The following is a 25,779-nucleotide window of genomic DNA, read 5'->3' on the forward strand; positions in this document are numbered from 1 at the left end:
GAAGAAACAACATGAGCAGAAAACCTGCAGCAGAGGAAACAACATGAGCAGAAAACCTGCAGCAGAGGAAACAACATGAGCAGAAAACCTGCAGCAGAGGAAACAACATGAGCAGAAAACCTGCAGCAGCAGAGGAAACAACATGAGCAGAAAACCTGCTGCAGAGGAAACAACATGAGCAGAAAACCTGCAGCAGAGGAAACAACATGAGCAGAAAACCTGCCGCAGAGGAAACAACATGGGCAGAAAACCTGCAGCAGCAGAAGAAACAACATGAGCAGAAAACCTGCAGCAGAGGAAACAACATGAGCAGAAAACCTGCAGCAGAGGAAACAACATGAGCAGAAAACCTGCAGCAGAGGAAACAACATTTCTAACTGAGGTGAAACAGGCACCTTTAAAAACCTTACTTTTCCAAACAAAGACTCAGTTTATTAATCTGTTCATGTAAATCTGAAGTTTGCTTTTATCTCGTCCTGAATGAGCTGGTTGGTTGTGCACTTGTCTTTTAGGGGGACTGATCTGCAGGAACAGACGTGACCTTTGACCCCAGATAAAACTCAGGGATCACGCAACTCTTCAGGCTAATTATTCACAGCTGGAGGTCAAAGGTCATCAAATGCACCTCCAGCTGTTCAGTAATATCAACAAGAGGGAGAAGAAAAAGGTAAAGGCAGTATAATATTAACGGTAAATAAATACTATAAAAATGTTACATGTTAATAAAATACTAATAATCTATTAATTTAATTAGAAATGATAAATGTGACAGTAATCATAATTAATATAACTTAAATGTACTAAAACATTTTTATAGTTAAAATAATGATTTAAATGGATGGACAGTAAGTAACAATAATAAAATAAGCAGTGTCTTAGCTTCTGAACAGACACACAGAATTCTTATTATTCTTTTTATTACAGCATCAAATAACCACTGAAAACCAAACACCTGAACAAACACGATGGCGTTTCACCCGTTTCATAATATTGGCTCTCAGATGCTTAAAGCCGGCCTATCCACTAACATGAAGGGGGTTTACGACTGCAGCCGGCCACCAGGGGGCGATCAGCCGTCTTTTTTTACCTTTATTTATGCACACGCACAACAACAAACAACATTTAACTCTTCAGACACACAAACACAAGTAAAATTTGTACACACCGTAGGTTTAAAGGATTTAATTATTTTTAAAAGCAGTGACAACAATTTATAGCATCTATTTCTTTCATCCGATGTTTAAATTCACCAAACGAGATCAGATTTCTTAACTACTGCATCAGTCTGCAGTGTGTTGCAGGAGGACGGAGCAGCGTAACGGCCTTCTTACCGCTACGGTAGACAGCATCCAGCAAAGATAAACATCGCTCAGGCGCATTTCTGTACTGCAGGTCACCGTAATCGAGCTGCAGCAACCAACGAAAAACAAACAGGATCCCAAAGAAAGTTGGAATTAATACAAATATCAATAACAAATATCTACATGTAAACATTAGAAGGTTAAACAGTATAAATATAAAACATATAAACAAACTAGGAAGCTAGCTATGTAGCAGCTAACTAAGCTAACGCTCCCTGGCTAGCTCGATAACTGCGCCTACCGTTTATTTTACAGCAGTCTCGCATTATTTTAGGAATATGTCAAAATAAGCCCAATGATGCACCATTAAACACACAGATTACTGAAGAAAATAGTCATCCATTTCAAGCAGTTCTCACGCCACACCTCGTGTTTCCCAGGCTGAGAAGATAACGCCCACCAGGTCGTCACGCTGAGGCGCAGAGTTAAAAACCAGCCAATTAAAATGCGTTGTTTCCGGGTAAATCCCGTGATCTCGCCGCAAGCACGTTTGATTTCACGGCTGAACGCAGCACCTTTAGGGGCCCCGTCTTTTCTCTTAGCATTGTGATTTTTACGAGTTCTGGATGAGGTCACTTCGAATATATCGTGATGGCCGATGTCGGGAAATCGGCTAAAGGCAAATTCTTGCTAAATTATTACTGACGGAGTCAAAAACTCTCCAACTGGTGTACAAAGTATTCAGATCCTCTACTTGGGCCAAAGTAAAATTCACTACTAATACCTCACTGTAAAAATACTCTCTTACAAGAAAAAGTACTGCACTGACAATGTAACTTGAGTAAAAGTATGTAGCATAAGTAAAATCAGGAAAAAGTACATCATGAGATTATTAATAAGCAGGCGTGTTGAACTATTTTGTATCGGTCTTAAAATGACTTGACAAAAAAGTTGCCAGTTAATTTTTGTGTGTTAACTAAGGTACAATATTTTTGTCACAAGACATCTGATTTTAAAAATCGTGTGTTTTGTGTGTAAAAATGTGACTTTGTAAAGAACCTAAAGCTGTGAGATAAATGCAGTGAAAATAAAAGAGCACAGTTTTTCCCTCTGAGATGTGGCAGCGAAGTCGAAAGTGGCACAAAGAAAATACTCAGGTAAAGTACAAACAGTTGTACACTGAGCCGTTCAGTGGGCCCCTCAGGGGCCACAGCTCTTTTTATTATGATACACTTGAACAGATTTACCAATTGTTTTCTGTTTGTACGGGTCAATTATGAACAATTTAACTGCTAGCAAAGACTTGAGGCCTTGTTTGGGGCCGAGGGGCCGCTGCTGCAGATATTTGAGTCTCTTCTCCTAACAGATTTCTCCTCACTCCAGACTTCTGATCAAACTCGAGAGCTACATTACAACTAAAAACTTATCTTAAGTTCACCGCTGACCTTCGACCACCAAATTTTAATCTTCATGGTTTTGAGTCCAAGTGGACGTTTGTTAGAATTTAGAAGAAGTTCCCTCGAGGCGTTCCTGAGATGCCACGCTCGCGCCAACGGGACAGACGGTTAAAGTCCAGCCACGCTCTGCGGTTAGTAAATATATCTGGTGTTCAACAGTTTTACAGGGGAACAAGCAGAGACTGCATTTTAAATAACTCCGAGTACGTAAGAAACATTTTTGTCCACCCTAAAAGGCGGCCGGGCGCTCAGAGAGGAGACAGAAGTGTAGCCAATGAGAGCAGAGCTGCACCAAACAGAAGATTTCAAGGCTCAAATCTGGACGACAACTGTGAATAAAAACAGCAGATTTTCTGTCTTTTTGTGGTTAATTGGCAGAATCTATTTCCTGTTAGCGTGGGGAAGAGAGTTTTCTCTCCTCGCATGGATTTCTTCACGCACGACTATCGAGTCATCACTTTATCTATGACATTGACCAAAGACACATTTTTAAGGACCGTCAGCAAAACGGGACATTTTAGTTTTTCCTTCAAAGGTCGAGTTAATTTCTGTTTAAGGTGTGAATCGTCAGGAGCCAAACCATGAAACTGTGAGAACATAAAACTACCAGCTGACGACCTGATAGAGTTCATCATTAGTCACACAGTGAGCAGCTGATCTGAAGCGCGAAACGCTTTAAATCACCTGAACATGCTTTAGTCACTCTGTGTGATTTAATCTTCTTAGATTCTGAATGGAGTCTGGTTAGAGATGGACTTTGCTGATAACCTGAAACTAAACATCTTTAAATCATAAAGAAAGTTTCTATTATAATTTTCTAAGTGTATAAATGTTCTAAACTTCTTTCTAAAAATCCTGCAAAAGTTTACTAGAACATTTAAAAATAACATATTTAACCATTTATTGTCCTTTTAATCGTATTTAAATTTCCACTTTGCTAGACGCTTATTTTGGAAACTTTCTCAGAACCAAAGGGAACAAAAAGGGAACATAGAAGTTGATGATGTTTCGTAGTTTACAGATGAATATTATTAATTAATTATGAGTTTCAGGAATGTTTTTAAGATTGTTGAACAATAAAGTTTTCATAATTTTGAAATCAATATTTTAGGGACTGAAAGTTTGACACTAAATAACGCACAGAAACATTTGAACGTAACGCTGTCGTAACCAAACGAGAACGTTCAGGGAGTTTTCTCGGCTGGGGTGCGTTCGTGTGCTGCTGGGAAATCTCAACTTTGAGGACTTCGAAGCTGTTGACAGCTGTTTGAAGTGGACGTAAAAGACAAAGTAAAACAAGCTTTACAGAAACTCAGGAGCGTAAAGGACCATTTCACTTTAATTCATTTCTAATGTTACATTGATTTCATACAGAAAACATTTGTCAGTTTAAACCACGTAAACAAACCACAGCGACAGTAAACATTTATTTCACATGGATTGTCTGAATCCAAACGTAAAAAGTTCTTTAATGTCTCAGAAACAACTGAAATCTGACAAAAGATGAAACAGAAGTTTGGCTGCAGCGCCAGCTGCTCAGGTTCTTGTTTTTAATGTTGTTCTTCTTTAAGTTTCCATCACAGTTTGTACGAGTCGTTCTCAACAGGAAGCCTCCACCGTCTGCTGATGTTTGATTGTGAATCCAGACGAGGTCAAAATGATCTGTAGGGCCGATTCTGTGCTTCGATGGGCGGAGCCTGATTCAACAGTCGAATCTTTGTAGCGGCGTTATGAAAGTAGCGTCATATCATTTTGGCGATGTGGGGGTGCGTCTCATTTTACACAGAACTACCAGTTGGCTCCCAATAAGTTAACGTAGCCTATTATAATATACAATTCAACACATCCAGCTGTAAATAAAATGTGGAAAGAAAGAAGCTTTTAATAAATCTTTTTAAAGAGCGAGAATGAATCCTAACCTTTAAAGAAGGGGGCGTCGGTGCGCTTCAGCGGGTGTGTTGGCAGACGAGGAAGAGACACCATCAGCTTCACCGGTGTTGTGCTGAGTTGTCTGCACCTCGCGGGACGTTCACATCATTTATCACCATTAATGAACAACACAAATATTAAGGCTGCAACTAACGATTATTTTCATTATCGACTAATCTGCCGACTGTTTTCACGATTAATCGACTCATCGTTTAGTCTGTAAAATGTCAAGAAATTACAGTTTTCCAGAGGCCAAAGTGACGTCTTCAAATTGCTTCTTTTGTCCAACTAACAGTCCAAAACCCAAAGACTCTTCATTTACTGTCATAAATGACAAAGAATAGAAGCAAATCCTCAAATTTAAGAGGATTAAACAAGCAATTTCCCACATTTTTGCTTAAAAAATACCTAAAACGATTAATCGATTATATAAATAGTTTAAACAGGTAACTGTTTAAAAACAATATAATATTAGTTAGAGCTGCAACGATTAGTCGATTAATCGAGCGCAAGAAAATGAATCGACAAACTCTCCGTGGTCGATGCATTTGTAGCGTGGGAAAAGACATTTCTGTTGGTTTTTCAGCTGCTCTTCTAGATTTTAAAAAGGTTTTTGTGAATCCAAATGTACATTTATAAAAAAAAGAAAAAAACTTCACAAAAGAGAAACAAAGTCAAAAAATCTTCAGATCGACAGCGAAACCGTCGTCCCCTGAAACAGAACGCGTTGAATTCGATGTCAGAAGAAGACGTTTGGAGCACCGTTAGTTCCTCTCCTGGTTGGCGTCCTGATGTTAACTCACGTCACTGATCCTCCTACGAAGCCTCCACCAGGTGAAAGCCTCCGTTCTCCTCTATCAGCTTCTCTCTCTTCCTGGCCTGAACCAGACTGTAGACCACAGCTCCCAGAGTGTTCCTGTTCAGACCGAAGCCCCGCCCACCGCCACGCTCCATGAAACTGGAAGGTTCCTCGCGACTGCTCATGAAAAACGTTCGAACCTGAACAAAACAAAAACGTTGTTACAGACTTTCAGCGCTGGTTTGTCTTCTTAATATTACCTGCAAGTTATAAAATGTGCTGATGTTTAAAGGCACCTTTGAGTTGTACTGCGTTAAAGCAACTGGGACAATTTACATGTTAAATTGTGTGTAATTCTTTATAGACGGCTGCTGTGACTTTTCTTACTGATAACTGTTAGAATTGATGAATAATTAAGATTTAAACACCATCCTCATCAACGACTACTGTGTTTGTACATATATCAGCCTTTACATACCAAACAACCTCCATCCAAAGTTCTCAGCAGGGATGAAACTGTTACCGGTTTAATGATGAAACTCCTGTTTTAAAGCCGTGTTCTTCCAGACGCAGCATCACATGGTTCTGTTTGTTTTGGGTCAGTGAAGGAAGGCGAGGGAGTTTTCAGCCAATCTCAAGCATGAAGTCTGGTCGTATTTAGTTTTTTATAAGAACCACCCCACTGCTTTAATTCAAGGCGAGTTAACTTTTAGCTCAGTGAAAGATGTGGGGACGTCGGAAAAAAGGAACCTGTCATGGTTTGTTGGTCCTGCAGAAGTCACTCGCTTCCTGTCCACGGGACCTTACTTTAGAAAATGTACGTACGGTGGTCAACGGCGAGAGACATCTTGTTTTTTGATCACATGATGTTTGTCAATTTAAAAGATAATTTTGTCCGTCAAGAAAGTTGCAGTTTGACCTTGTGTGAAAACTGTTAAATGAGCTACATCTCTCGTCTGGACTTAGGCTTTCTATAGAGCTGCAACGATTAACTGACTAGTTGTCAACTGTGAAATTAATCGCCAACTATCTTGATAATCAATCAATCAGCTCTGGCTAAATTCTCTGATTCCAGCTTCTTAAATGTGAATATTTTCTGGTTTCTTTCCTCGTCTACGGCAGTAAACTGAATATCTTTGAGGACGTTCTCTTTGGGAAACATTCACCATTTTCTGACATTTTATAGACCAAAGAACTGAACGATTAATCGAGAAAACCATCCTCAGATTAACTATGAGAATAATGGTTATCTGCAGCCCTGCTCTTGTAAAAACACGACACGTTGCTGTTGCCTCTTCAGACTCTCAGACATGATAACACGTCACGTAGTTCAGTCTCCAACCAACACATGGTGTTCATTCAGTTTGTGACAGTGTTGTAACTCAGTTGTTATGACCCCAGCACCTGTTTACAGAACACTGTCTCACCTTTCCGTGGCGTTCACTGATGCCTTTGATGTAAATGTTCCCTCTGAGCTGCCGTAGGAAGCCTCGCTCCACCAGGATACAGCTGGTGGATTCTGGGACCTAAACCGGGGGGGGGGGGGGGGGTTATAAACATTAAGTATAAACTTACAAACACTCCTGCAGACAGATGTGCTCACCTGGATCCTCCCGCTGACGCCGGTGCTCTCCATCCTGCTCGCCATGTTCACCGCCGTTCCCCAGATGTCGTACTGAGGTTTGGTGGCTCCGATCACACCTGCGATCACCGGGCCGTGAGCGATACCTGCACAGGATGTCAGAGGCCACTTAACACGACATCATTTTATAAGTTCATAAGACAGAAATGTTTTTAAAAAAAGAGTTTCAATATCACGTCTAATACTTACAAAATACTTGAATACTGATTAAAAGTATTACTTTGTTTCCATGTTTTATGTGTATATTTGATGATATTTTAGTAAAAAAGCTAAATGTTTAACTAAACGATGACTTTACGCCGTCCTGCTTCCTGAGTTGAAGCGTTTTTCTGAGCCCTGATGTGACGGCGTGCGTACCGACTCGGAGCTGGAAGCTGTTTCCTGATTGGGCGTTGATGTGTGTGAGTGTTTCCTGCATGGCGAGGGCGAACAGAACCAGCTCGCTGAGGTGATGCCAGCCGTCCTCACACTCCTGAACACAAGCGGCGTGGAGAAGAAGCAGTGAAGGATCATGGGAGAGGAAGCAAAGAAGGACAGAGAAGATGTAAAGACTGAAAATGTCCAGCAGGCAGATCGCCTGCACCTGCACAGGAAGGAAGGAGCTCTCTGACCGTGACGCCAATTTTATGCATTATTTATTATTTTTATGACAAAACTTTGTTTAAAAACACTTGACTGAATGAAAAAGAACAATTTTAATAATTCTCTGAAGAAAACAAAATGCTTTAAATATTTATTATTTAATTTCATATTGATTAAAAAACAACTTTAAATGTAAAAAAATATAATTTATTTCATACTTAATTAATTAAAACCTGAAAACTTTTTTAAATTACTTCCACGAATATTAAGAAACATATTGGAAAACGCATTACACAGCCGACCTGTCTGTCTGGAGAGAGACCAGAAGCTGCCATGTACGAACTGCCGATGGTTTTAATCTTCTCCACCTCATAGAAGTAACATTCATCCAGCAGCTGCACACAGCGAGAGAAAAACTTTATTAGTCTCATTTACTAAAACACAAGTATTCTGTTTGTCAGACTTCTGTGAGATGAATCTGTCTGTCAATAAATGATCTAAAGTCATTTTAGATTTAAAGTAAAGTCGTTATCGCGTAACGTAAACAGTAGATGAGTTTGGTTATCTAGATACAGCAGAAGAAGTAAAATATGAAGTGAAAATAATAATAATAAAATATAATTTTCTCCTTATGAATTTATAAATTTCCTTTTCTTTAGCGTAATCATCGCTGACATCAGTCATGTATCAGAGTCGAACTGATTAACTGATAAGTCGATTGACAAAAACCTCAAAAGGCAACAATTTTGAGAAACGTCATTCTTTGTGTTTTATATCTCGGTAATCTGCCTGTCTGAAGATCAGTACGACTGATATATTACGGACTTATAGGTTGTATATTCAAACCCTTTAGCTTTTGTTCCATTTCAGGTTTTATGCAAGATGTCGGATTTAGTTTTTAGAAGTCAGATTTTGTTTTTCCATGGTTATGGTTCGTTCTTTCATTATTTCATTTGAAAACTAAATCGGAAAAAACAAAACAAAAAAGGTTTTTTTGTTCTATCTTTGGCTGGTGTTGCATCCCTACTGGTTTTCAAACTTACTTTTACACACTGGTCCATGTGTTCCTGCAGCTGGAGGCTCTCTGCAGCGCCGCAAAACTTTCTGATATCTTCCATCTCGCAAAGAAAATAAAGGTCAGGTGGAAACAGAGAAGCTGAACGAAAGTCACCCGAAGCTTTTCATCCATGTATGATTTGTTAATATACAGCTCGCCGATTTAGCTAATAACAGCTCATGTTTACTGTGTAGCATTGGATGTACTGACAACTATCACTGAGTTAATTTGATACTAATGAAATCTTAAAAACCGGATGATTCTCAGGCAACTTCTGTTCCTGTTCCAGTTGCTAGTGAGTTACAAACTGAACACCTCCTGTTTTTCTAACTGAAAACCACCTATGCTGATGTTCAAGCTCATCTTTATTACATTACATCAGGCGCCGGCCTCACCAAGTGTATCTGCTGCAGGTTTATAAAGTGTAACATTCAAAGCTACAATAATCGGATCAAAATCAGAATTTTTCCGTTTTGTTTTTAAAACAGAAAAACAAAAACCGATTGTCTGTTTTTTTTGTTTTCTGTTTATCCGTTTTTCCGTTTTGATTCAAAAAACGACTTTTTGGTTTTTCCCATTTGGTTTTGAAACAAAATAATGAAACGAACGAACCATACACAGATTTTTTCCTCTAGGGTTTTGTCCTCTCAGGGTTTTGGATCGTTGGTCGGCCAAAATGAAACATCTCAATACGTCAACTTGGACTCTGGATTTTTTTACATTTTACAGACAAAATGTTTGTTTTACATTAACTCTGTAAAATGTTAAAGCAAAAAAATAAATATTGTTTTAAGATTGCAGAAAGAAAGCAATGTGTGTGTGCGTGTGTGACCTCATCGAAGTCGGTGATGATGCGGTTGAGGAGGCGGAGACACACGTGCTGATAAACAAGCTCCTTCTGCTCGTAGAAGTCGGAGAAACCCAGCAGAGAAGCGAAGAGGACGCCGACTCGCCCGTACGACTCGGAGTAGAACTCCTGAAAACACACACGTACACACTTAACACCTGGACGTTCACACGACACACCTGGTAACAGGTAGCAGGTACCTCGTTGTAGCGGTCCCTCCCCAGGAAGTGATGGGCGACGTGGGCCGGCAGGATGTTGAGCAGCAGACACTCGTTGTGCTCCCTCAGCTCCTTCATGTCCTCCACTTCCTTCCTCGCCTGGAGACGCCACAGGAAGTCCAGCCGCGCCGTCGCCTCCAGCTACCAACGAAGAAGCAGTTTTACTCAACAGCCATCAGAAGCACTGAGCTGTCAGAACCAGCAGAACCCAGTAGAACTCACCTGTCTGCTGTTGTAGAGCACGGCTACCACAAACATCACCATGAGAACGACACAAACTCCTTTCTTGCACAAGTTATGAGACCTGAGAGACACAGTGGTGTTTGGTCACCAGACAGATTCAATTAAATTTTATAAATGCTACTATAAATTTATCTAACTTGAGAGTGTTCATGCATTATTCTAAGATAGTTGCCCTATTGTTAGCCTTGTAATCACACACATAAGTATATATTTAAAGTGGTTTGTTAACAAGTAAAATCAGATACATGCAAACACTAGAGCTCCCTCTTTTAAGTTAAGTTGACTGAATTAGATTTAGGCCTAGTATATCTAGCTAGCAAAACACTGGCTAAAAATAATTAGGTGGTATCACGTTGGATGGGCCACCGGTTGGTAATATTAGCAGCAGAAATCATTCTGATAACATGATAAGATCATATCATCCTGTAATTCTGCTGAAAATTAATAAATAATAATCCAAGCTCTCATCAGCAAGGAACAAGTAACGCAAGCTAACTGTTGGTGACTCGTTTTTGTAGCTTGCACAACATCAATGAGGAAAACAGCTATAGCATAACGTTGGTTATGCTATAGCTGTTTGTAGGTAACACAACATCAGTTGGGAATAAACATAGCATAACAGACATGATACACAGCACAACCTATAAAGTAAAGACAAGAGCATAGAAAAATAAAGAACATATAAGATTTATATCAAGACAGTAAGACTTACTAAATGATAAAACAATTAAATCAATGGTAACATTAATTAAAACTACAGAGGGAGGGTATTTACAGGTTGCTAATTATCACTAGCAACGTTGATTAAAAACTAACCGGTAGTATAATACTGCACAGCTGCTTGTAGAGAATACAACATTAACTAGGTGGCACAATGTTTCATATGCTAGCTGTTTGTAGCGAGCATATCATCAGCTAATAAATACAATGTAGCATGATGCTTGATATGCTAGCTGTTTGTAGCTAGCATATCATCAGCTAATAAATACAAAGGCAATGTAGCATGATGCTTGATATGCTAGCTGTTTGTAGCGAGCATATCATCAGCTAACAAATACAAAGGCAATGTAGCATGATGCTTGATATGCTAGCTGTTTGTAGCGAGCATATCATCAGCTAACAAATACAAAGGCAATGTAGCATGATGTTTGATATGCTAGCTGTTTGTAGCGAGCATATCATCAGCTAACAAATACAAAGGCAATGTAGCATGATGCTTGATATGCTAGCTGTTTGTAGCGAGCATATCATCAGCTAATAAATACAAAGGCAATGTAGCATGATGCTTGATATGCTAGCTGTTTGTAGCGAGCATATCATCAGCTAATAAATACAAAGGCAATGTAGCATGATGTTTGATATGCTAGCTGTTTGTAGCGAGCATATCATCAGCTAATAAATACAATGTAGCATTATTTTGGATAAGCTAGCAGTTTGACAACATTGGTTAGCACCTGTGTGTCTCTATGAGGTAGGTGTAGAGGGCGGTGGCCAGCAGGAGGACAGCGAGCTTCAACACGCAGCTCAACCTGAGGAACACCGCGCAGGTAGCCATGGCAACCACGCCGCTCAGCACCATGAACTGTACACGCGGAGGTCATGAATCATCACATAATCAAAGTCACGTATCATGAACAAAGAAAATATTGATGTAGCGTTGACATGTTAGCGCTCACCTCTGGATGTGTGCAGATGTTGATGTCGGACCAGGTGGAGGTGGGCGGAGCCAACTTGGAGTCACTGCCGTTGATGTGAGTCTCTGACGAATCACACCATAGCTGGAGGGAAGGAAATAAGTCTTTTAGAAACCTTCAAACATTTCCCAAAGGAAAAGTTGTTGGGCAACATCACAGACAGAGTTGCGTTAAAGCAAATTGTTTTTGTAGCCAGTTAGCCAATCTGAGTGGGCAACATTTACAGTGTGTGTTGTGTCAACGCTGTTACTTCGACAGTTGTCAAGTTTCAAGTTTTGGAGCAGTTTGTGGAAAGTAACATTTTCCAAAAGATGCTTTAACATTTTCACCTTGACCTTCATTGGAAAATACATGTTGCCAGATTGCCGAAAGTGATGATAAACAGGGCAACTCTGAAAAGCAACTTTCCCAGTGAGGTGACTTAAAATGTTTGAGTGCCAAAAGGAACCTCTGGTTGCTGAGAATCTGGGAAACGTTATTGACAATCTGATGGGAAGCTTTCTAATGGAGTTGCTTGTAAAATCTTGACTGGCAACCCATCAATATTTAAACCCAAACGTCGACATTTTCACCTTAACCTCCAGAGAAGAAGCCTAACGACTTTATCAGACTCACGATGTCTGAGGAGGCGACTCCGAAGTTGACGGCGATGGCGGTGAGCGTGAGCAGGGTTCGGGCGCTCTTGGTTTCATGAACCCAGCAACAGAGAGACTGAAGGCGGGTGGGGCAATGCTTAAACTCCTCCCCCAGAGTCAGCAGCAGGAGCAGGAAGTAGACGCTACAGCTGACCACAAACTGAGCCACCATCGAAAACAACCTACGTATTGTAGACACAACAGTTATTAAACACTTATTATACTGTCAGGTAGACAGACAGGTGGGCGGACAGGTAGACAGACAGGTGGGCGGACAGGTGGACAGACAGGTGGGCGGACAGGTGGACAGACAGGTGGGTGGACAGGTAGACAGACAGGTGGGTGGACAGGTAGACAGATAGGTATAAGGTATACAGGTAGACAGACAGGTGGGCGGACAGGTGGACAGACAGGTGGGCGGACAGGTGGACAGACAGGTGGGTGGACAGGTAGACAGACAGGTGGACGTACACAGGCAGGTGGGCGGACAGGTAGACAGACAGGTGGGCGGACAGGTGGGCGGACAGGTAGACAGGTCGGTGGACAGGTGGGCGGACAGGTAGACAGACAGGTAGACAGACAGATGGGCGGACAGGTAGACAGACAGGTGGGCGGACAGGTGGACAGGTGGGTGGACAGGTAGACAGACAGGTGGGCGGACAGGTGGGTGGACAGGTGGGCGGACAGGTGGACAGGTGGGTGGACAGGTAGACAGGTGGGTGGACAGGTAGACAGATAGGTATAAGGTATACAGGTAGACAGACAAGTGGACGTACAGGTAGACAGGTAGACAGGCAGGTGGGCGGACAGGTAGACAGACAGGTGGGCGGACAGGTAGACAGACAGGTGGGCGGACAGGTAGACAGACAGGTAGACAGACAGGTGGGCGGACAGGTAGACAGACAGGTGGGCGGACAGGTGGGCGGACGGGTGGACAGGTGGACGGACAGGTAGACAGGTGGGTGGACAGGTTGACAGATAGATGGGCGGGCAGGTAGACGGACAGGTGGGTGGACAGGTGGGCGGACAGGTAGACAGGTCGGTGGACAGGTGGGCGGACAGGTGGGCGGACAGGTAGACAGACAGGTGGGCGGACAGGTGGACAGGTGGACAGACAGGTGGGCGGACAGGTGGACAGACAGGTGGGCGGACAGGTGGACAGGTAGACAGACAGGTGGGCGGACAGGTGGATGGACAGGTGGACAGGTGGGTGGACAGGTGGGTGGACAGGTAGACAGACAGGTGGGTGGACAGGTGGGCGGACAGGTGTACCGTGGGGCGGGGATCAGTGCCTGGACGGCCATCAGCAGCAGCAGCAGGATGAAAGAACAAACCATGTTGGACTTGAAGAGTTCGTCTCTCATTTGGGAGTACTGAGAGACAAAGAGAGGACGATGAGTCACCAAACTGCTCGCTAAGCATCAAAAACAGCCCCGCCCCCTGCAGGAAGTGAGGTCATTACCTTTCCCTCCATGTGGGAGTCCTTGAACACCTGAGTGAATGTGGTGATGTGCTCCTTCCTCATTCGCTCGCTGCTCCGGACCTTCATGGCCTGACAGATCCTCTTGTTGACCTCCCGTGATCCCGACTGTTGCGCTGCAACCTGATTGGGCAGCTGTGTTAAAGAGCCATTCGTGAAGGTGGCGAGGATCTACGGGACACCACAGGGGACAAGAAAAGGTCAAATTCATTCCTTATTCCACCAGAAAGCTCCTACTTTTCTTTCACATGTCCTCACAAAGTTCATTCCCAGGATGTCTCCGAACGGCAGCTCGGCGCTCCAGGTCGTCATCTCGTCGTAACTCGGACGTCTCGCTCTCGGTGGCTCCACCTCGTCTTGTGGCGCCGGGCGGATCAGGTACGTGTCGATGTTGTGTTTCCGTAGAAACTCGTTACGTTCCTGGCCGTGCCCCGCCTCCGTCTCGTAGATCCCGTCCAGGCAGTCCAGAGTGGCCCGCGAGATATGAATGCGCCTGAGACGAGGAGACGAAGGTATGACCGAAGACGTCCTCAGTGTCGAGAAGCTGTTAGACTTGTTTAAACATTGGAATTAGGCGCCAAATGTTTGTTGGATGTGTCCTGATAATAACAAACTGTAAACTAACATCTGTCAAACATCACAGTTTTAAGCTGAGACTGATTTTCTTTTATCCAATAAATGAACCTTTTAAAGTGAAGTCAAAACACTTTTCTATTAGGGATTTTGTTAAATTAATTTTATAAAAGAGAAGAAAATTTCAGGAAAACAATTTAAATAAATGGAGTAAATGTTTGAAAACTGAAGATTTTAAATCAAGATATTTGCAAACTGAGGATATTTTTGTAAACTGCAGACAATTTTATCAAGTAACTTGTAAAGTTGAAGACTTTTGTAAACATATTTTTGGAAATTATGTGACTTTTGTCAAGTGAAGACAACTGTTTTAAGACCTCTCTGAGGACATTTTGGTAAAGACAGGACATTCTTCCTCTGTGTCCTCACCTCATCATGACCCAGAGGTCAGCTGATGGACTAGCGTTTGCATTATATCAGTAAAAACGTGTGTGTTTCTGACCCCGGCACTCCTGCAGCCTCCAGACTGTTGGCGATGTCGACGTCCCAGCTCCAGATGTCAAACTGCCACTTCTGAACTCCCAGAACTCCACAAAGAACCGAACCGGAGTGGACGCCGATCCTCATGTCCACCTCCTGCTGCAGCTCCCGACGAACATAACTGCAGCAGTGAAACACGTTAGCGTCACGGTGAAGCTTCACGTGATGCAGATGTGTGTGCCTGTGTGTGTTTTTACCGTATGGTGTTGATCATACTGAGGCCCATCTCCACGCAGCAGCGGGCGTGTCCTCCCTGAGGCTCTGGGACTCCAGATACACAATAATAACAGTCACCCAGGATCTTGATACGCAGACACTGATGCTCCTACACACACAAACACACACTGGCATTATTAACAAACATTAACTGAGTGACAGGTGTGTATCTCACGTTTACTTTACTGTTTATAACAATATTAAACTTTATTTATAAGGCACCTTTCATACACACAATGCAGCTCAAAGTGTTTCACAAATAAAAAAATAAAACAGTTAAAAAGTGGAAGGAAAATAAATACATTAACTTACAAATGAAAATAATTTAATTAGCTTTGTTTAGTTTTTTATGTTCTATTAATGTTTGTTAATACAAATAAAAAGAAACTCATGAAAATAAAATGTCAGAAAAACAACAAGACGCTTAAATTTAACGCATCAAATAAAACTTTAAGGAATTTAAAATTTAAAAAAAATTTAAAACAACAACAAAACTAAACCTTGGAAGCTCAAATGGTAAAAAAATGTACAAATCAAACATGTAAATAATGATCAAAGTAATTCAGTGACGTATGTGGTTGTCATGGTGATATGACCTCAGCCAGCCTGTCGAAGCGACCAAAGAGTTCGTTGAGAGTTTTAACGAGTTCCTGAGCAGAAAGGATCATCGACAGAGAAGTGAAGCCGATGATGTCTGCAAACAGGATGCTGCAAAGAGACGGAGAGAAATTTGAAATGTGTGATTAAAATCTAGATTCACAAAATCAGTATTTGATTTTAAAGTCAGAATTTTGATAAAATAGTGTAAAATATTTGCGATTAAAGTCAAAATATAATTAAAAAGTCAAAATTCAGAGAAAATTGTGAGAAGAAAATGAAAATAATGTAATTAAAATCAGGAGTTTAACATTCCTAAATGTTCCTAAATCCCATCGTTTATCATACATACGTACATTTACACAGGACTTCTGTGAATAACTTACAGCAGGTATGTCTCTCTGTGTCTGATGGTCGGTTTGTCTTTCTAGTTAAGTTAGCTAAGTTAACTAGTTGTAGTTAGCCAGCTGTAGTTAGCTAGCATAGTTATTGCAGAAAGTTAGCTAACAGAGGGTCTTCATTTTATTTTTTAGTTTCCTCCTCTTGGTTTAGAGTGCTGTTCATTTTCATTATGGCATCTGTGCGTGTTGGAGGACAGATGACAGAAAACGTGTCATATATACAGTCTGCAACATTAATTTTTTGGTTATATATAAAGAAATATGACTCAGCCAACGCTTGAGGTGTGACTTTTGTTGTTCTCAACATTGCAAGAAAGTGTTTTTTTTTTTGTCCCTGTACTCAGTTAAAAGAACGGTCTGTGTGTATTTTCATATGGAGCCAGTAAATGTTATTTAAAACATTGTTTATTAATAAAATCTGGAGAATTGTAGCTTTGGTTTGCTCTTGAGTTTTTTTTTTACCCGTTTGGTGCATCCACACGTTTTAAAAAGTTCCAATCTTTCTTCATCAATTTATACATATACAGTAGAACTACATCAATAGTTTTATGTAAGAGATGTTTAACCAGTAATGCACTCTGCATCTGTGCACTATATATATGACTGCAACAGCATAACGTGTTAATTTTAATGTCAGCCAAATGAGGCTGTCTGTAAATACCCTGTTCTTCAGGACACAACACGTAAAGGTGAGGACTTCATAACGTGGCCCAGCAGACAGCCTGTGAGCTGTGTGGTATGCTTGGTAATATAGGGACACAACATCTACAGCTAAAGCTGATGAAAATATCATTATTGTCAGTGTGATATAAGCAGTTTGATGTACATACAGTGTTGTGTTTCTTACAGCCTACATAAACAGAAATAACTCGTTAGTTTCAATCTCTACAAAGTTCATAACAAGTCAACTTTACATGCAGAAGATCAAGTAACAGAGTAATAGACCCTCCCTCCCCCCGCGGTAAAGTAAGCGCACCATAAAACGTAGTGGGAGTTCTGTGCGTGACAGAACCATCGACTGTGTGATTGATAACAGCTGATACTCGCACATCAGTTTCTATCCTGGGTAAGTAATAGCTACTCCTGCCAGACAGTAAAGTGTACTAAACTTTAACACAGCATATCGTTAGTGAAAACACTCTCGCTGTCAGTTTTTGGTTGTCATGGTAATTGATTACGTCCGACTATTAACCACACCCCCATTCTCTGTTTGAGAAAGAACGTTAGGAGGGCGGCTTTAACTGGCCTTAACCTAGAACAACAAATCTGTGTGATGTTTAGACTGCAGTGCTAACAGCCTAATATTGGAATCTATTACCATCCATGAGTTGTCCTCTAATCTGTGGAGTTCCTGTAAACATTCTTGTTGGATTCAACCTTGCCAGACTCCCAGAGAACACAGATATCTGCTCGCCTGACGCCTGAGCTGCTCTCTCTACCTTATCAGTCTAACAAGGACAGTTACATGAGGGAAATAACCAGAGCTGTAAGGTCAGTAAACACTTGTAGGGTCAGATAGTGACTCCAAGCTACACCTTCCCCTGTTACATCAATTTAACCCCCTATGAAATATCTCTAATATTAAATATATATGAATGCTAATATTTGTTCTTCTACTATAGCAACATTTTGAATGCAGTTAAACACAGTATTTCTACACTGTGGTATTACTACTAAATAGTACTTCTTCCATCAGCTGCTAGCTCAGAAAAGAGCCGCCTAAATAAACTTAAAGCTGCATTAAAAGGTTTGTGTCACTAAGGGGGAAGACAAACAGTCTGTAAACAACACTGACGTATTATCATTATATAAAGTAGTTGTGGCTAACATGTTAGCAAACAGCTGCCTATTTCCACGTCTGATAGACACGGAGCAACACAATCCTTTCATTAATAAATTACTTGTGGGGTTCCTCAGGGTTCTGTTCTCGGTCCTGTATAGTTTTCATTAATTCAGCAGCTGGTCTCAACCTGTGCTGTCTGCTGGGTTTACCTGACGTCTTTGTAGTGGTGGATGTAGATCTTATGGAACTGCTGAGGCAGCAGATACTCGTCCATGGTGGCCATGTCAGAGATCATCTCCAGAACCAGAAAACGAGGCAGGATTGACATCACCAGACGCTCCTGGAGGACACAAAGTGCGTGATGAACAGGACAACAAACGTTTAGAAGATCCAAGAATCAAACAGCTACCTGTCTGTTGTTCTCTCTCTCCAGTCTGACTCGCCCCTCTATGCAGCGTCTGGTCTCCAGGAAGGCCTGTCTCTGAGTCCGGTCCGACAGGTAGTGAATGAACAGACCGGCGATGTTCATGGCCAGGTACAACAAGGCCTTCGACAACACCTGGACAGGTAAGAAACACACACATCAGATCTGTGACAGGGTTAGCTGAAAGGAAAGGAAAGAAGGAACAAACGTAGGAAAGGAGGATGGATGGTAGACAGACTGGAAGAGAACCTTTCTGATGAAGGTGCGGTCGCCGTAATGACAGCAGAAGTCCAGCAGCAGGTGCAGGGTGGAGGTGGTCGCTCCTGCGATGATGGACCAGAGGAGGGGGAGGAACAGCAGAGTGTAGGTGGAGAACAGGGAGAAGAAGACGTACCAGGAGTGATCGCTCTCCGCCCAGCTGAACACGCCCACCAACACCTGCAGCATCTGGGAGAGCCAGCTCACCACAGACAGGTACCTGAGACACAGACAGACAGGTACCTGAGACACACAGACAGACAGGTACCTGGGACACAGACAGACAGGTACCTGAGACACAGACAGAGACAGACAGGTACCTGAGACACACAGACAGACAGGTACCTGAGACACAGACAGACAGGTACCTGGGACACAGACAGACAGGTACCTGAGACACAGACAGAGACAGACAGGTACCTGCGACACAGACAGACAGGTACCTGCGACACAGACAGACAGGTACCTGCGACACACAGACAGACAGGTACCTGGGACACACAGACAGACAGGTACCTGAGACACAGACAGAGACAGACAGGTACCTGCGACACACAGACAGACAGGTACCCGAGACACACAGACAGACAGGTACCTGACACAGACAGAGACAGACAGGTACCTGAGACACAGAGAGAGACAGACAGGTACCTGAGACACACAGACAGACAGGTACCTGAGACATAGAGAGAGACAGAAAGGAACCTGAGACACAGAGAGAAACAGACAGGAACCTGAGACACAGAGAGACACAGACAGGTACCTGAGACACAGAGAGAGACAGACAGGTACCTGAGACACACAGACAGACACACAGACAGACAGGTACCTGAGACACAGAGAGAGACAGACAGGTACCTGAGACACACAGACAGACACACAGACAGACAGGTACCTGAGACACAGAGAGAGACAGACAGGAACCTGAGACACAGAGAGAAACAGACAGGAACCTGAGTCACAGAGAGAAACAGACAGGTACCTGAGACACAGAGAGAGAGAGACAGGTACCTGAGACACAGAGAGAGACAGGTACCTGAGACACAAACAGACAGGTACCTGAGACACACAGACAGACAGGTACCCAAGACACAGAGAGAGACAGACAGGTACCTGAGACACAAAAAGAGACAGACAGGTACCTGAGACACAAAAAGAGACAGACAGGTACCTGAGACACAAAAGAGACAGGTACCTGTGAGACACAGACAGAGACAGACAGGTACCTGAGACACAGACAGAGACAGACAGGTACCTGCGACACACAGACACACAGGTACCTGCGACACACAGACAGACAGGTACCTGCGACACACAGACAGACAGGTACCTGAGACACACAGACAGACAGGTACCCGAGACACACAGACAGACAGGTACCTGACACAGACAGAGACAGACAGGTACCTGCGACACACAGACAGACAGGTACCTGAGACACAGACAGACAGGTACCTGAGACACAAACAGAGACAGACAGGTACCTGAGACACACAGACAGACAGGTACCTGAGACACACAGACAGACAGGTACCTGGGACACAGACAGAAAGGTACCTGGGACACACAGACAGAAAGGTACCTGGGACACACAGACAGACAGGTACCTGAGACACACAGACAGAGACAGACAGGTACCTGAGACACACAGACAGACAGGTACCTGAGACACAGACAGGTACCTGAGACACAGAGAGAGACAGACAGGTACCTGAGACACAGAGACAGACAGGTACCTGAGACACAAAAAGAGACAGACAGGTACCTGAGACACAAAAAGAGACAGGTACCTGTGAGACACAGACAGAGACAGACAGGTACCTGAGACACAGACAGAGACAGACAGGTACCTGCGACACACAGACACACAGGTACCTGCGACACACAGACAGACAGGTACCTGCGACACAAAAAGAGACAGACAGGTACCTGAGACACAAAAAGAGACAGACAGGTACCTGAGACACAAAAAGAGACAGGTACCTGTGAGACACAGACAGAGACAGACAGGTACCTGAGACACAGACAGAGACAGACAGGTACCTGAGACACAAAAAGAGACAGACAGGTACCTGAGACACAAAAAGAGACAGACAGGTACCTGAGACACAAAAGAGACAGGTACCTGTGAGACACAGACAGAGACAGACAGGTACCTGAGACACAGACAGAGACAGACAGGTACCTGCGACACACAGACACACAGGTACCTGCGACACACAGACAGACAGGTACCTGCGACACACAGACAGACAGGTACCTGAGACACACAGACAGACAGGTACCCGAGACACACAGACAGACAGGTACCTGACACAGACAGAGACAGACAGGTACCTGCGACACACAGACAGACAGGTACCTGAGACACAGACAGACAGGTACCTGAGACACAAACAGAGACAGACAGGTACCTGAGACACACAGACAGACAGGTACCTGAGACACACAGACAGACAGGTACCTGGGACACAGACAGAAAGGTACCTGGGACACACAGACAGAAAGGTACCTGGGACACACAGACAGACAGGTACCTGAGACACACAGACAGAGACAGACAGGTACCTGAGACACACAGACAGACAGGTACCTGAGACACAGACAGGTACCTGAGACACAGAGAGAGACAGACAGGTACCTGAGACACAGAGACAGACAGGTACCTGAGACACAGAGACAGACAGGTACCTGAGACACAGACAGGTACCTGAGACACAGAGAGAGACAGACAGGTACCTGAGACACACAGACAGACAGGAACCTGAGACACAGAGAGAGACAGACAGGAACCTGAGACACAGAGAGACACAGACAGGTACCTGAGACACAGAGAGAGACAGACAGGTACCTGAGTCACACAGACAGACACACAGACAGACAGGTACCTGAGACACAGAGAGAGACAGACAGGTACCTGAGACACACAGACAGACACACAGACAGACAGGTACCTGAGACACAGAGAGAGACAGACAGGAACCTGAGACACAGAGAGAAACAGACAGGAACCTGAGACACAGAGAGAAACAGACAGGAACCTGAGTCACAGAGAGAAACAGACAGGTACCTGAGACACACACAGACAGGTACCTGAGACACAGAGAGAGACAGGTACCTGAGACACAAACAGACAGGTACCTGAGACACACAGACAGACAGGTACCCAAGACACAGAGAGAGACAGACAGGTACCTGAGACACAAAAAGAGACAGACAGGTACCTGAGACACAAAAAGAGACAGACAGGTACCTGAGACACAAAGACAGACAGGTACCCGAGACACAGAGAGACAGGTACCTGAGACACAGAGAGACAGGTACCTGAGACACAGAGAGAGACAGACAGGTACCTGAGACACAGAGAGAGACAGACAGCTACCTGAGACACACAGACAGACAGGTACCTGAGACACAGAGAGACAGACAGGTACCTGAGACACAAAGAGAGACAGACAGGTACTTGAGACACAGAGAGAGACAGACAGGTACCTGAGACACAGAGAGACAATTACCTGAGACACAAAGACAAAAACCTGTGTAACTGTGACACAGAGACAAAAACCTCTTAAAATGTGACTCAAACCTGAAGGTCTGGACGGATTTTAAAACACCCGTTTCATCACTGACTACATTTCCCAGCATACCTCAGGCACTGTGGCGATGATATCACCTCCCTCCTGATGAGCGCCAGCACACAGATCCCCGCCCACAGGACAACCGACAGGCCGGCCAGCCAAACAGAGGCCACGCCCCACCAGCCCGGCGGCCACGCTAGCAGCGAGATGAGGAGTCTGGTCAGGATGTCAATCACGTTGGTGACGACCAGCGAGGTTCTTCTCTGACCGGACGAGAACTGCTGGTAGACCTGCTCCAAGTCCGGAGACCTGAATAAGCGAAAGTAAGCAGAGGACGGGCTCGTGGAAGCAGACCCAGAACACCTGGTGGGTTTCTAACTCTCGCCTGCCCCTCACAACACTCACTTTATTGTGTGTTACAGTTTGAGTGTCTTTACTTGAATGTGTGTTGCAGTGCGGGAATGAAGACTCCTCGCACTGACGACCCCCACGACACAAAGAAGTCGGCGTCTCCGAGCGAGTCGTTTTTTGTCTGTGTTGCCGCGGTGATCCTCGGCGTCGACGGGTGGATACGAGCGGCTGACGAGCGCCGCTTCTGCCAGAGCGCTCCGCGAGACGCCTTAGAGCGGATCTGCCTGCAAGGCGACACAGAGGGAAAAAAGCTCACTCAAAAAAGTTGACTCATATTTCTTTTCAGATTTAAATTATCATAAATTGATAGCAAGCCAACTGTCTTTCTACCGGTTGATGACATCACTGTGTCTACCTGATGATGACGTCACTACCTGTTGATGTCGGCGATGTAGGCGTCTGTGACGGTGATGCGGTGTCTGCCTCTCTCCAGGCCTCCGGCGAGCCTGAGCGAGTACAGGTTGTGCTGGTCGATGATGTTTCTAACGGCGTTTTGCCACATCAGGTGTTTCCTCGTCAGGCTTGTGGCGGGGCTTATGTTCGTGCTGAAGGTGATGTCACTGGTGTGCCGCGCCATCTCGCAGTCGCCGTTCTCCATCACGCCACGGTTACCGTCCATGGTTATGAAGACCGCCTCGTCTGCAAACTGATTGGTAGCGGAAGGGAAGTGAAAATGAACAGATTTACGTAAACAAGACTTTACGTTATTTTAAAAAGCCACAGCTGTGTATTAAATGGATGAGATGACAGCGCCCCAGAAGTGAAGCCAAAACATCTGGATCGCCCCCTGCTGGCTGGCTGTAGTCATAAACCCCGCCCTCTCCATGTTAGCGGATGACCCAAACTGGTTTCTTTGTTCTTATCACATTCATGTTTGGTCAAGTGTTAACTTTTCCAGTAAGTTTGGTTTTAATTATTTACAGTTGCAAGAAAAAGTTTGTGAACCCTTTGGAATTACTTGGATTTCTGCATAAATTGGTTATAAATGTTTTTTCTTTCATGTTTTTCTTCAACACATCGTGCAACAATCACAGTGCAGGTTGGGAAAAGCCCTAGGCTAATGACTTCTCCTAAAGCTAATTGGAGTTAGCTAACCTGGAATCCAATCAATATGACGAGATTGGAGGTGTTGGTTAGAGCTGCCCTCTAAAAAACACGCACCAATTTTGATTTAGCTATCCTCATTAAGTATTTCCTGATGTGAACCATGCCTCGAACAAAAGAGCTCTCAGAAGACCTAAGATTGAGAATTGTTTACTTGCATGAAGCCGGATGTTCATCAGTCCACAGTAAGACAAATCATCTATAAATGGAGAAAGTTCAGCACTATTGTTGCTCTCCTTGCCAAGATGACTGCACAGTGCAGAATACTCAATGAGGTTAAGAAGAATCCTAGAGTGTCAGCGGAAGCCTTACAGAGATCTGTGGAACATGCTAACATCCCGGTGGACGACTTTACAATACGTAAAACACTAAACGAGAATGGAGTTCATGGATGGACACTGCTGTCCAAAAAAACACTGCTGCCTGTCTGAAGTTTGCAAAAGAGCGCCAGGATGTTCCATAGCACTACTAGCAAAATATTCTGTGGACAGATGAAACCAAAGTTGAGTTGTTTGGAAGGAACAAATAACCCTATGTGTGGAGGAAAAAGGCACAGCACACAAACATCAAAACCTCATCCCAACTGTGAGGTATGGTGGAGGGGGCATCATGGTTTGGAAGGGCTGCGATCATCCACGAAAAAAATTAATTCCAAAGTATATAAAGAAAGTTTACTTCAGCAGAAGAAAACACACCTTCTTTGAGTGTGTTCAGGACAATGTACAAACTTTTGTGTTTTAAAATGTAAAAATGTAAAAAGGTTTAAGACATTAAAAAAACAAAACATGTAAAAGTTTCTTTTGTGGATTTTTTACTGCAGTAATCCAGGTAATTCCAAAGGGTAAACATACTTTTATTTGCGACAGTATTTGTTGCTTAAAAAAGGAGGTTTCATATCATGATTGACAGCTAAGCCCTGCTCGCGATTGAGTCACCCGGGTGTATGGGCGGGACCTCGATACCGTGACTTTGGGTCATCAGAGCAATATGGCAGTGCTCGTATTCCGGATACTTTCCATCTTTATGCACAGTCTGTGGTCTGTGGACAGTTTGTTTTGATGACTAGTGGTTGGATAAAGTTCTTGTCGTGCTGTAAACATTTTATACGTTCAGTTGATCAGATCATCTGTCAAAATACTTAATGGCCTCTCAGTGGGACAGGTGGCCTGAACACATGGTGTTGGCCCGGGTCAGAGACAGGTTTCAGGGCTAATCCAATCAGGTTAGCGGCCTGCTGGCTGCTAATTGATACCTGAGAACAGCAGAACAGGAAGTATAATGACAAATAAACACCTTGTACCTCACTGTAGCTAGTGCCATTAATTGGTTGAAAACTGTCTCTAGCTAGCTTTTATGTTTTCAGTTTACTTGTTTTACATATGTATATATTTATATGATATCATGCTAACAGACTGAAGCTAAAACCAACAGTCATGACATCCTGCTAACAAGTCATGACATCATGCTAACAGACTGAGGCTAAAGCCAACAGTCATGACATCATGCTAACAGATCATATCGTCATGCTAACAGGTCATGATGTCATGCAAACAGGTCATGATGTTATTCTAACAGACTGAAGCTAAAATGCTCACAGATTGAGGTTAAAGCTAACAAGTCATGACATCATGCTAACAGACTGAGGCTAAAGCCAACAGTCATGACGTCATGCTAACAGGTCATGACGTCATGCTAACAGACTGAGGCTAAAGCCAACTGTCATGACATCATTCTAACAGACTGAAGCTAAAGTTAACAGGTCACAACATCATGCTAACAGACTGAGGCTAAAGCCAGGTGTCATGACATAATGCTAACAGACCGAGGCTAAATCCAACTGTCATGACATCATGTTAACAGACTGAGGCTAAAGCCAACAAGTCATGACATGATGCTAACAGGTCATGACATCATGCTAACAGACAGAGGCTAAAGCCAACAGTCATAACATCATGCTAACAGGTCATGACATGATGCTAACAGACTGAAGCTACAGCTAACAGGTCATGA

General features: G+C 43.4%; 1 protein-coding gene and 1 long non-coding RNA gene across 5 annotated transcripts; one reads left to right on the plus strand and one right to left on the minus strand.

Annotated features, from left to right (window-relative positions):
- Nucleotides 1-99: 99 nt before the first annotated feature.
- LOC119917124 lies at nucleotides 100-25,779 on the plus strand. Of its 4 annotated transcripts, none has more exons than XR_005447234.1 (6): nucleotides 100-382; nucleotides 513-667; nucleotides 18,428-18,561; nucleotides 18,681-18,892; nucleotides 22,319-22,620; nucleotides 22,709-25,779. It is a non-coding gene; the product is annotated as an uncharacterized LOC119917124 (long non-coding RNA). The 4 variants fall into 4 exon arrangements; XR_005447239.1 differs by having other exon boundaries at nucleotides 18,702-18,892; XR_005447232.1 differs by having other exon boundaries at nucleotides 513-690; nucleotides 18,428-18,892.
- Nucleotides 4,080-23,309, minus strand: LOC119915897 (adenylate cyclase type 8-like). Its single transcript, XM_038735726.1, has 23 exons — nucleotides 23,040-23,309; nucleotides 22,692-22,889; nucleotides 22,324-22,563; nucleotides 18,668-18,896; nucleotides 18,404-18,553; nucleotides 18,204-18,334; nucleotides 15,810-15,921; nucleotides 15,195-15,322; nucleotides 14,960-15,118; nucleotides 14,143-14,377; nucleotides 13,867-14,055; nucleotides 13,677-13,777; nucleotides 12,385-12,586; nucleotides 11,752-11,853; nucleotides 11,530-11,657; nucleotides 10,055-10,136; nucleotides 9,815-9,973; nucleotides 9,600-9,743; nucleotides 8,013-8,105; nucleotides 7,486-7,600; nucleotides 7,090-7,214; nucleotides 6,914-7,012; nucleotides 4,080-5,686 (listed from the first exon to the last, which is right to left on the minus strand). Exons 1-23 carry the CDS (start codon nucleotides 23,282-23,284, stop codon nucleotides 5,504-5,506), a joined length of 3,549 nt encoding a protein of 1,182 aa, XP_038591654.1. The 5' UTR covers nucleotides 23,285-23,309; the 3' UTR covers nucleotides 4,080-5,503.

This window comes from Micropterus salmoides, unplaced genomic scaffold, assembly GCF_014851395.1.
Source record: "Micropterus salmoides isolate LMB-PRFRI ecotype aquatic unplaced genomic scaffold, ASM1485139v1 Ms_hic_scaffold_1, whole genome shotgun sequence".
NCBI classification, from domain to species: Eukaryota; Metazoa; Chordata; class Actinopteri; order Centrarchiformes; family Centrarchidae; genus Micropterus; species Micropterus salmoides.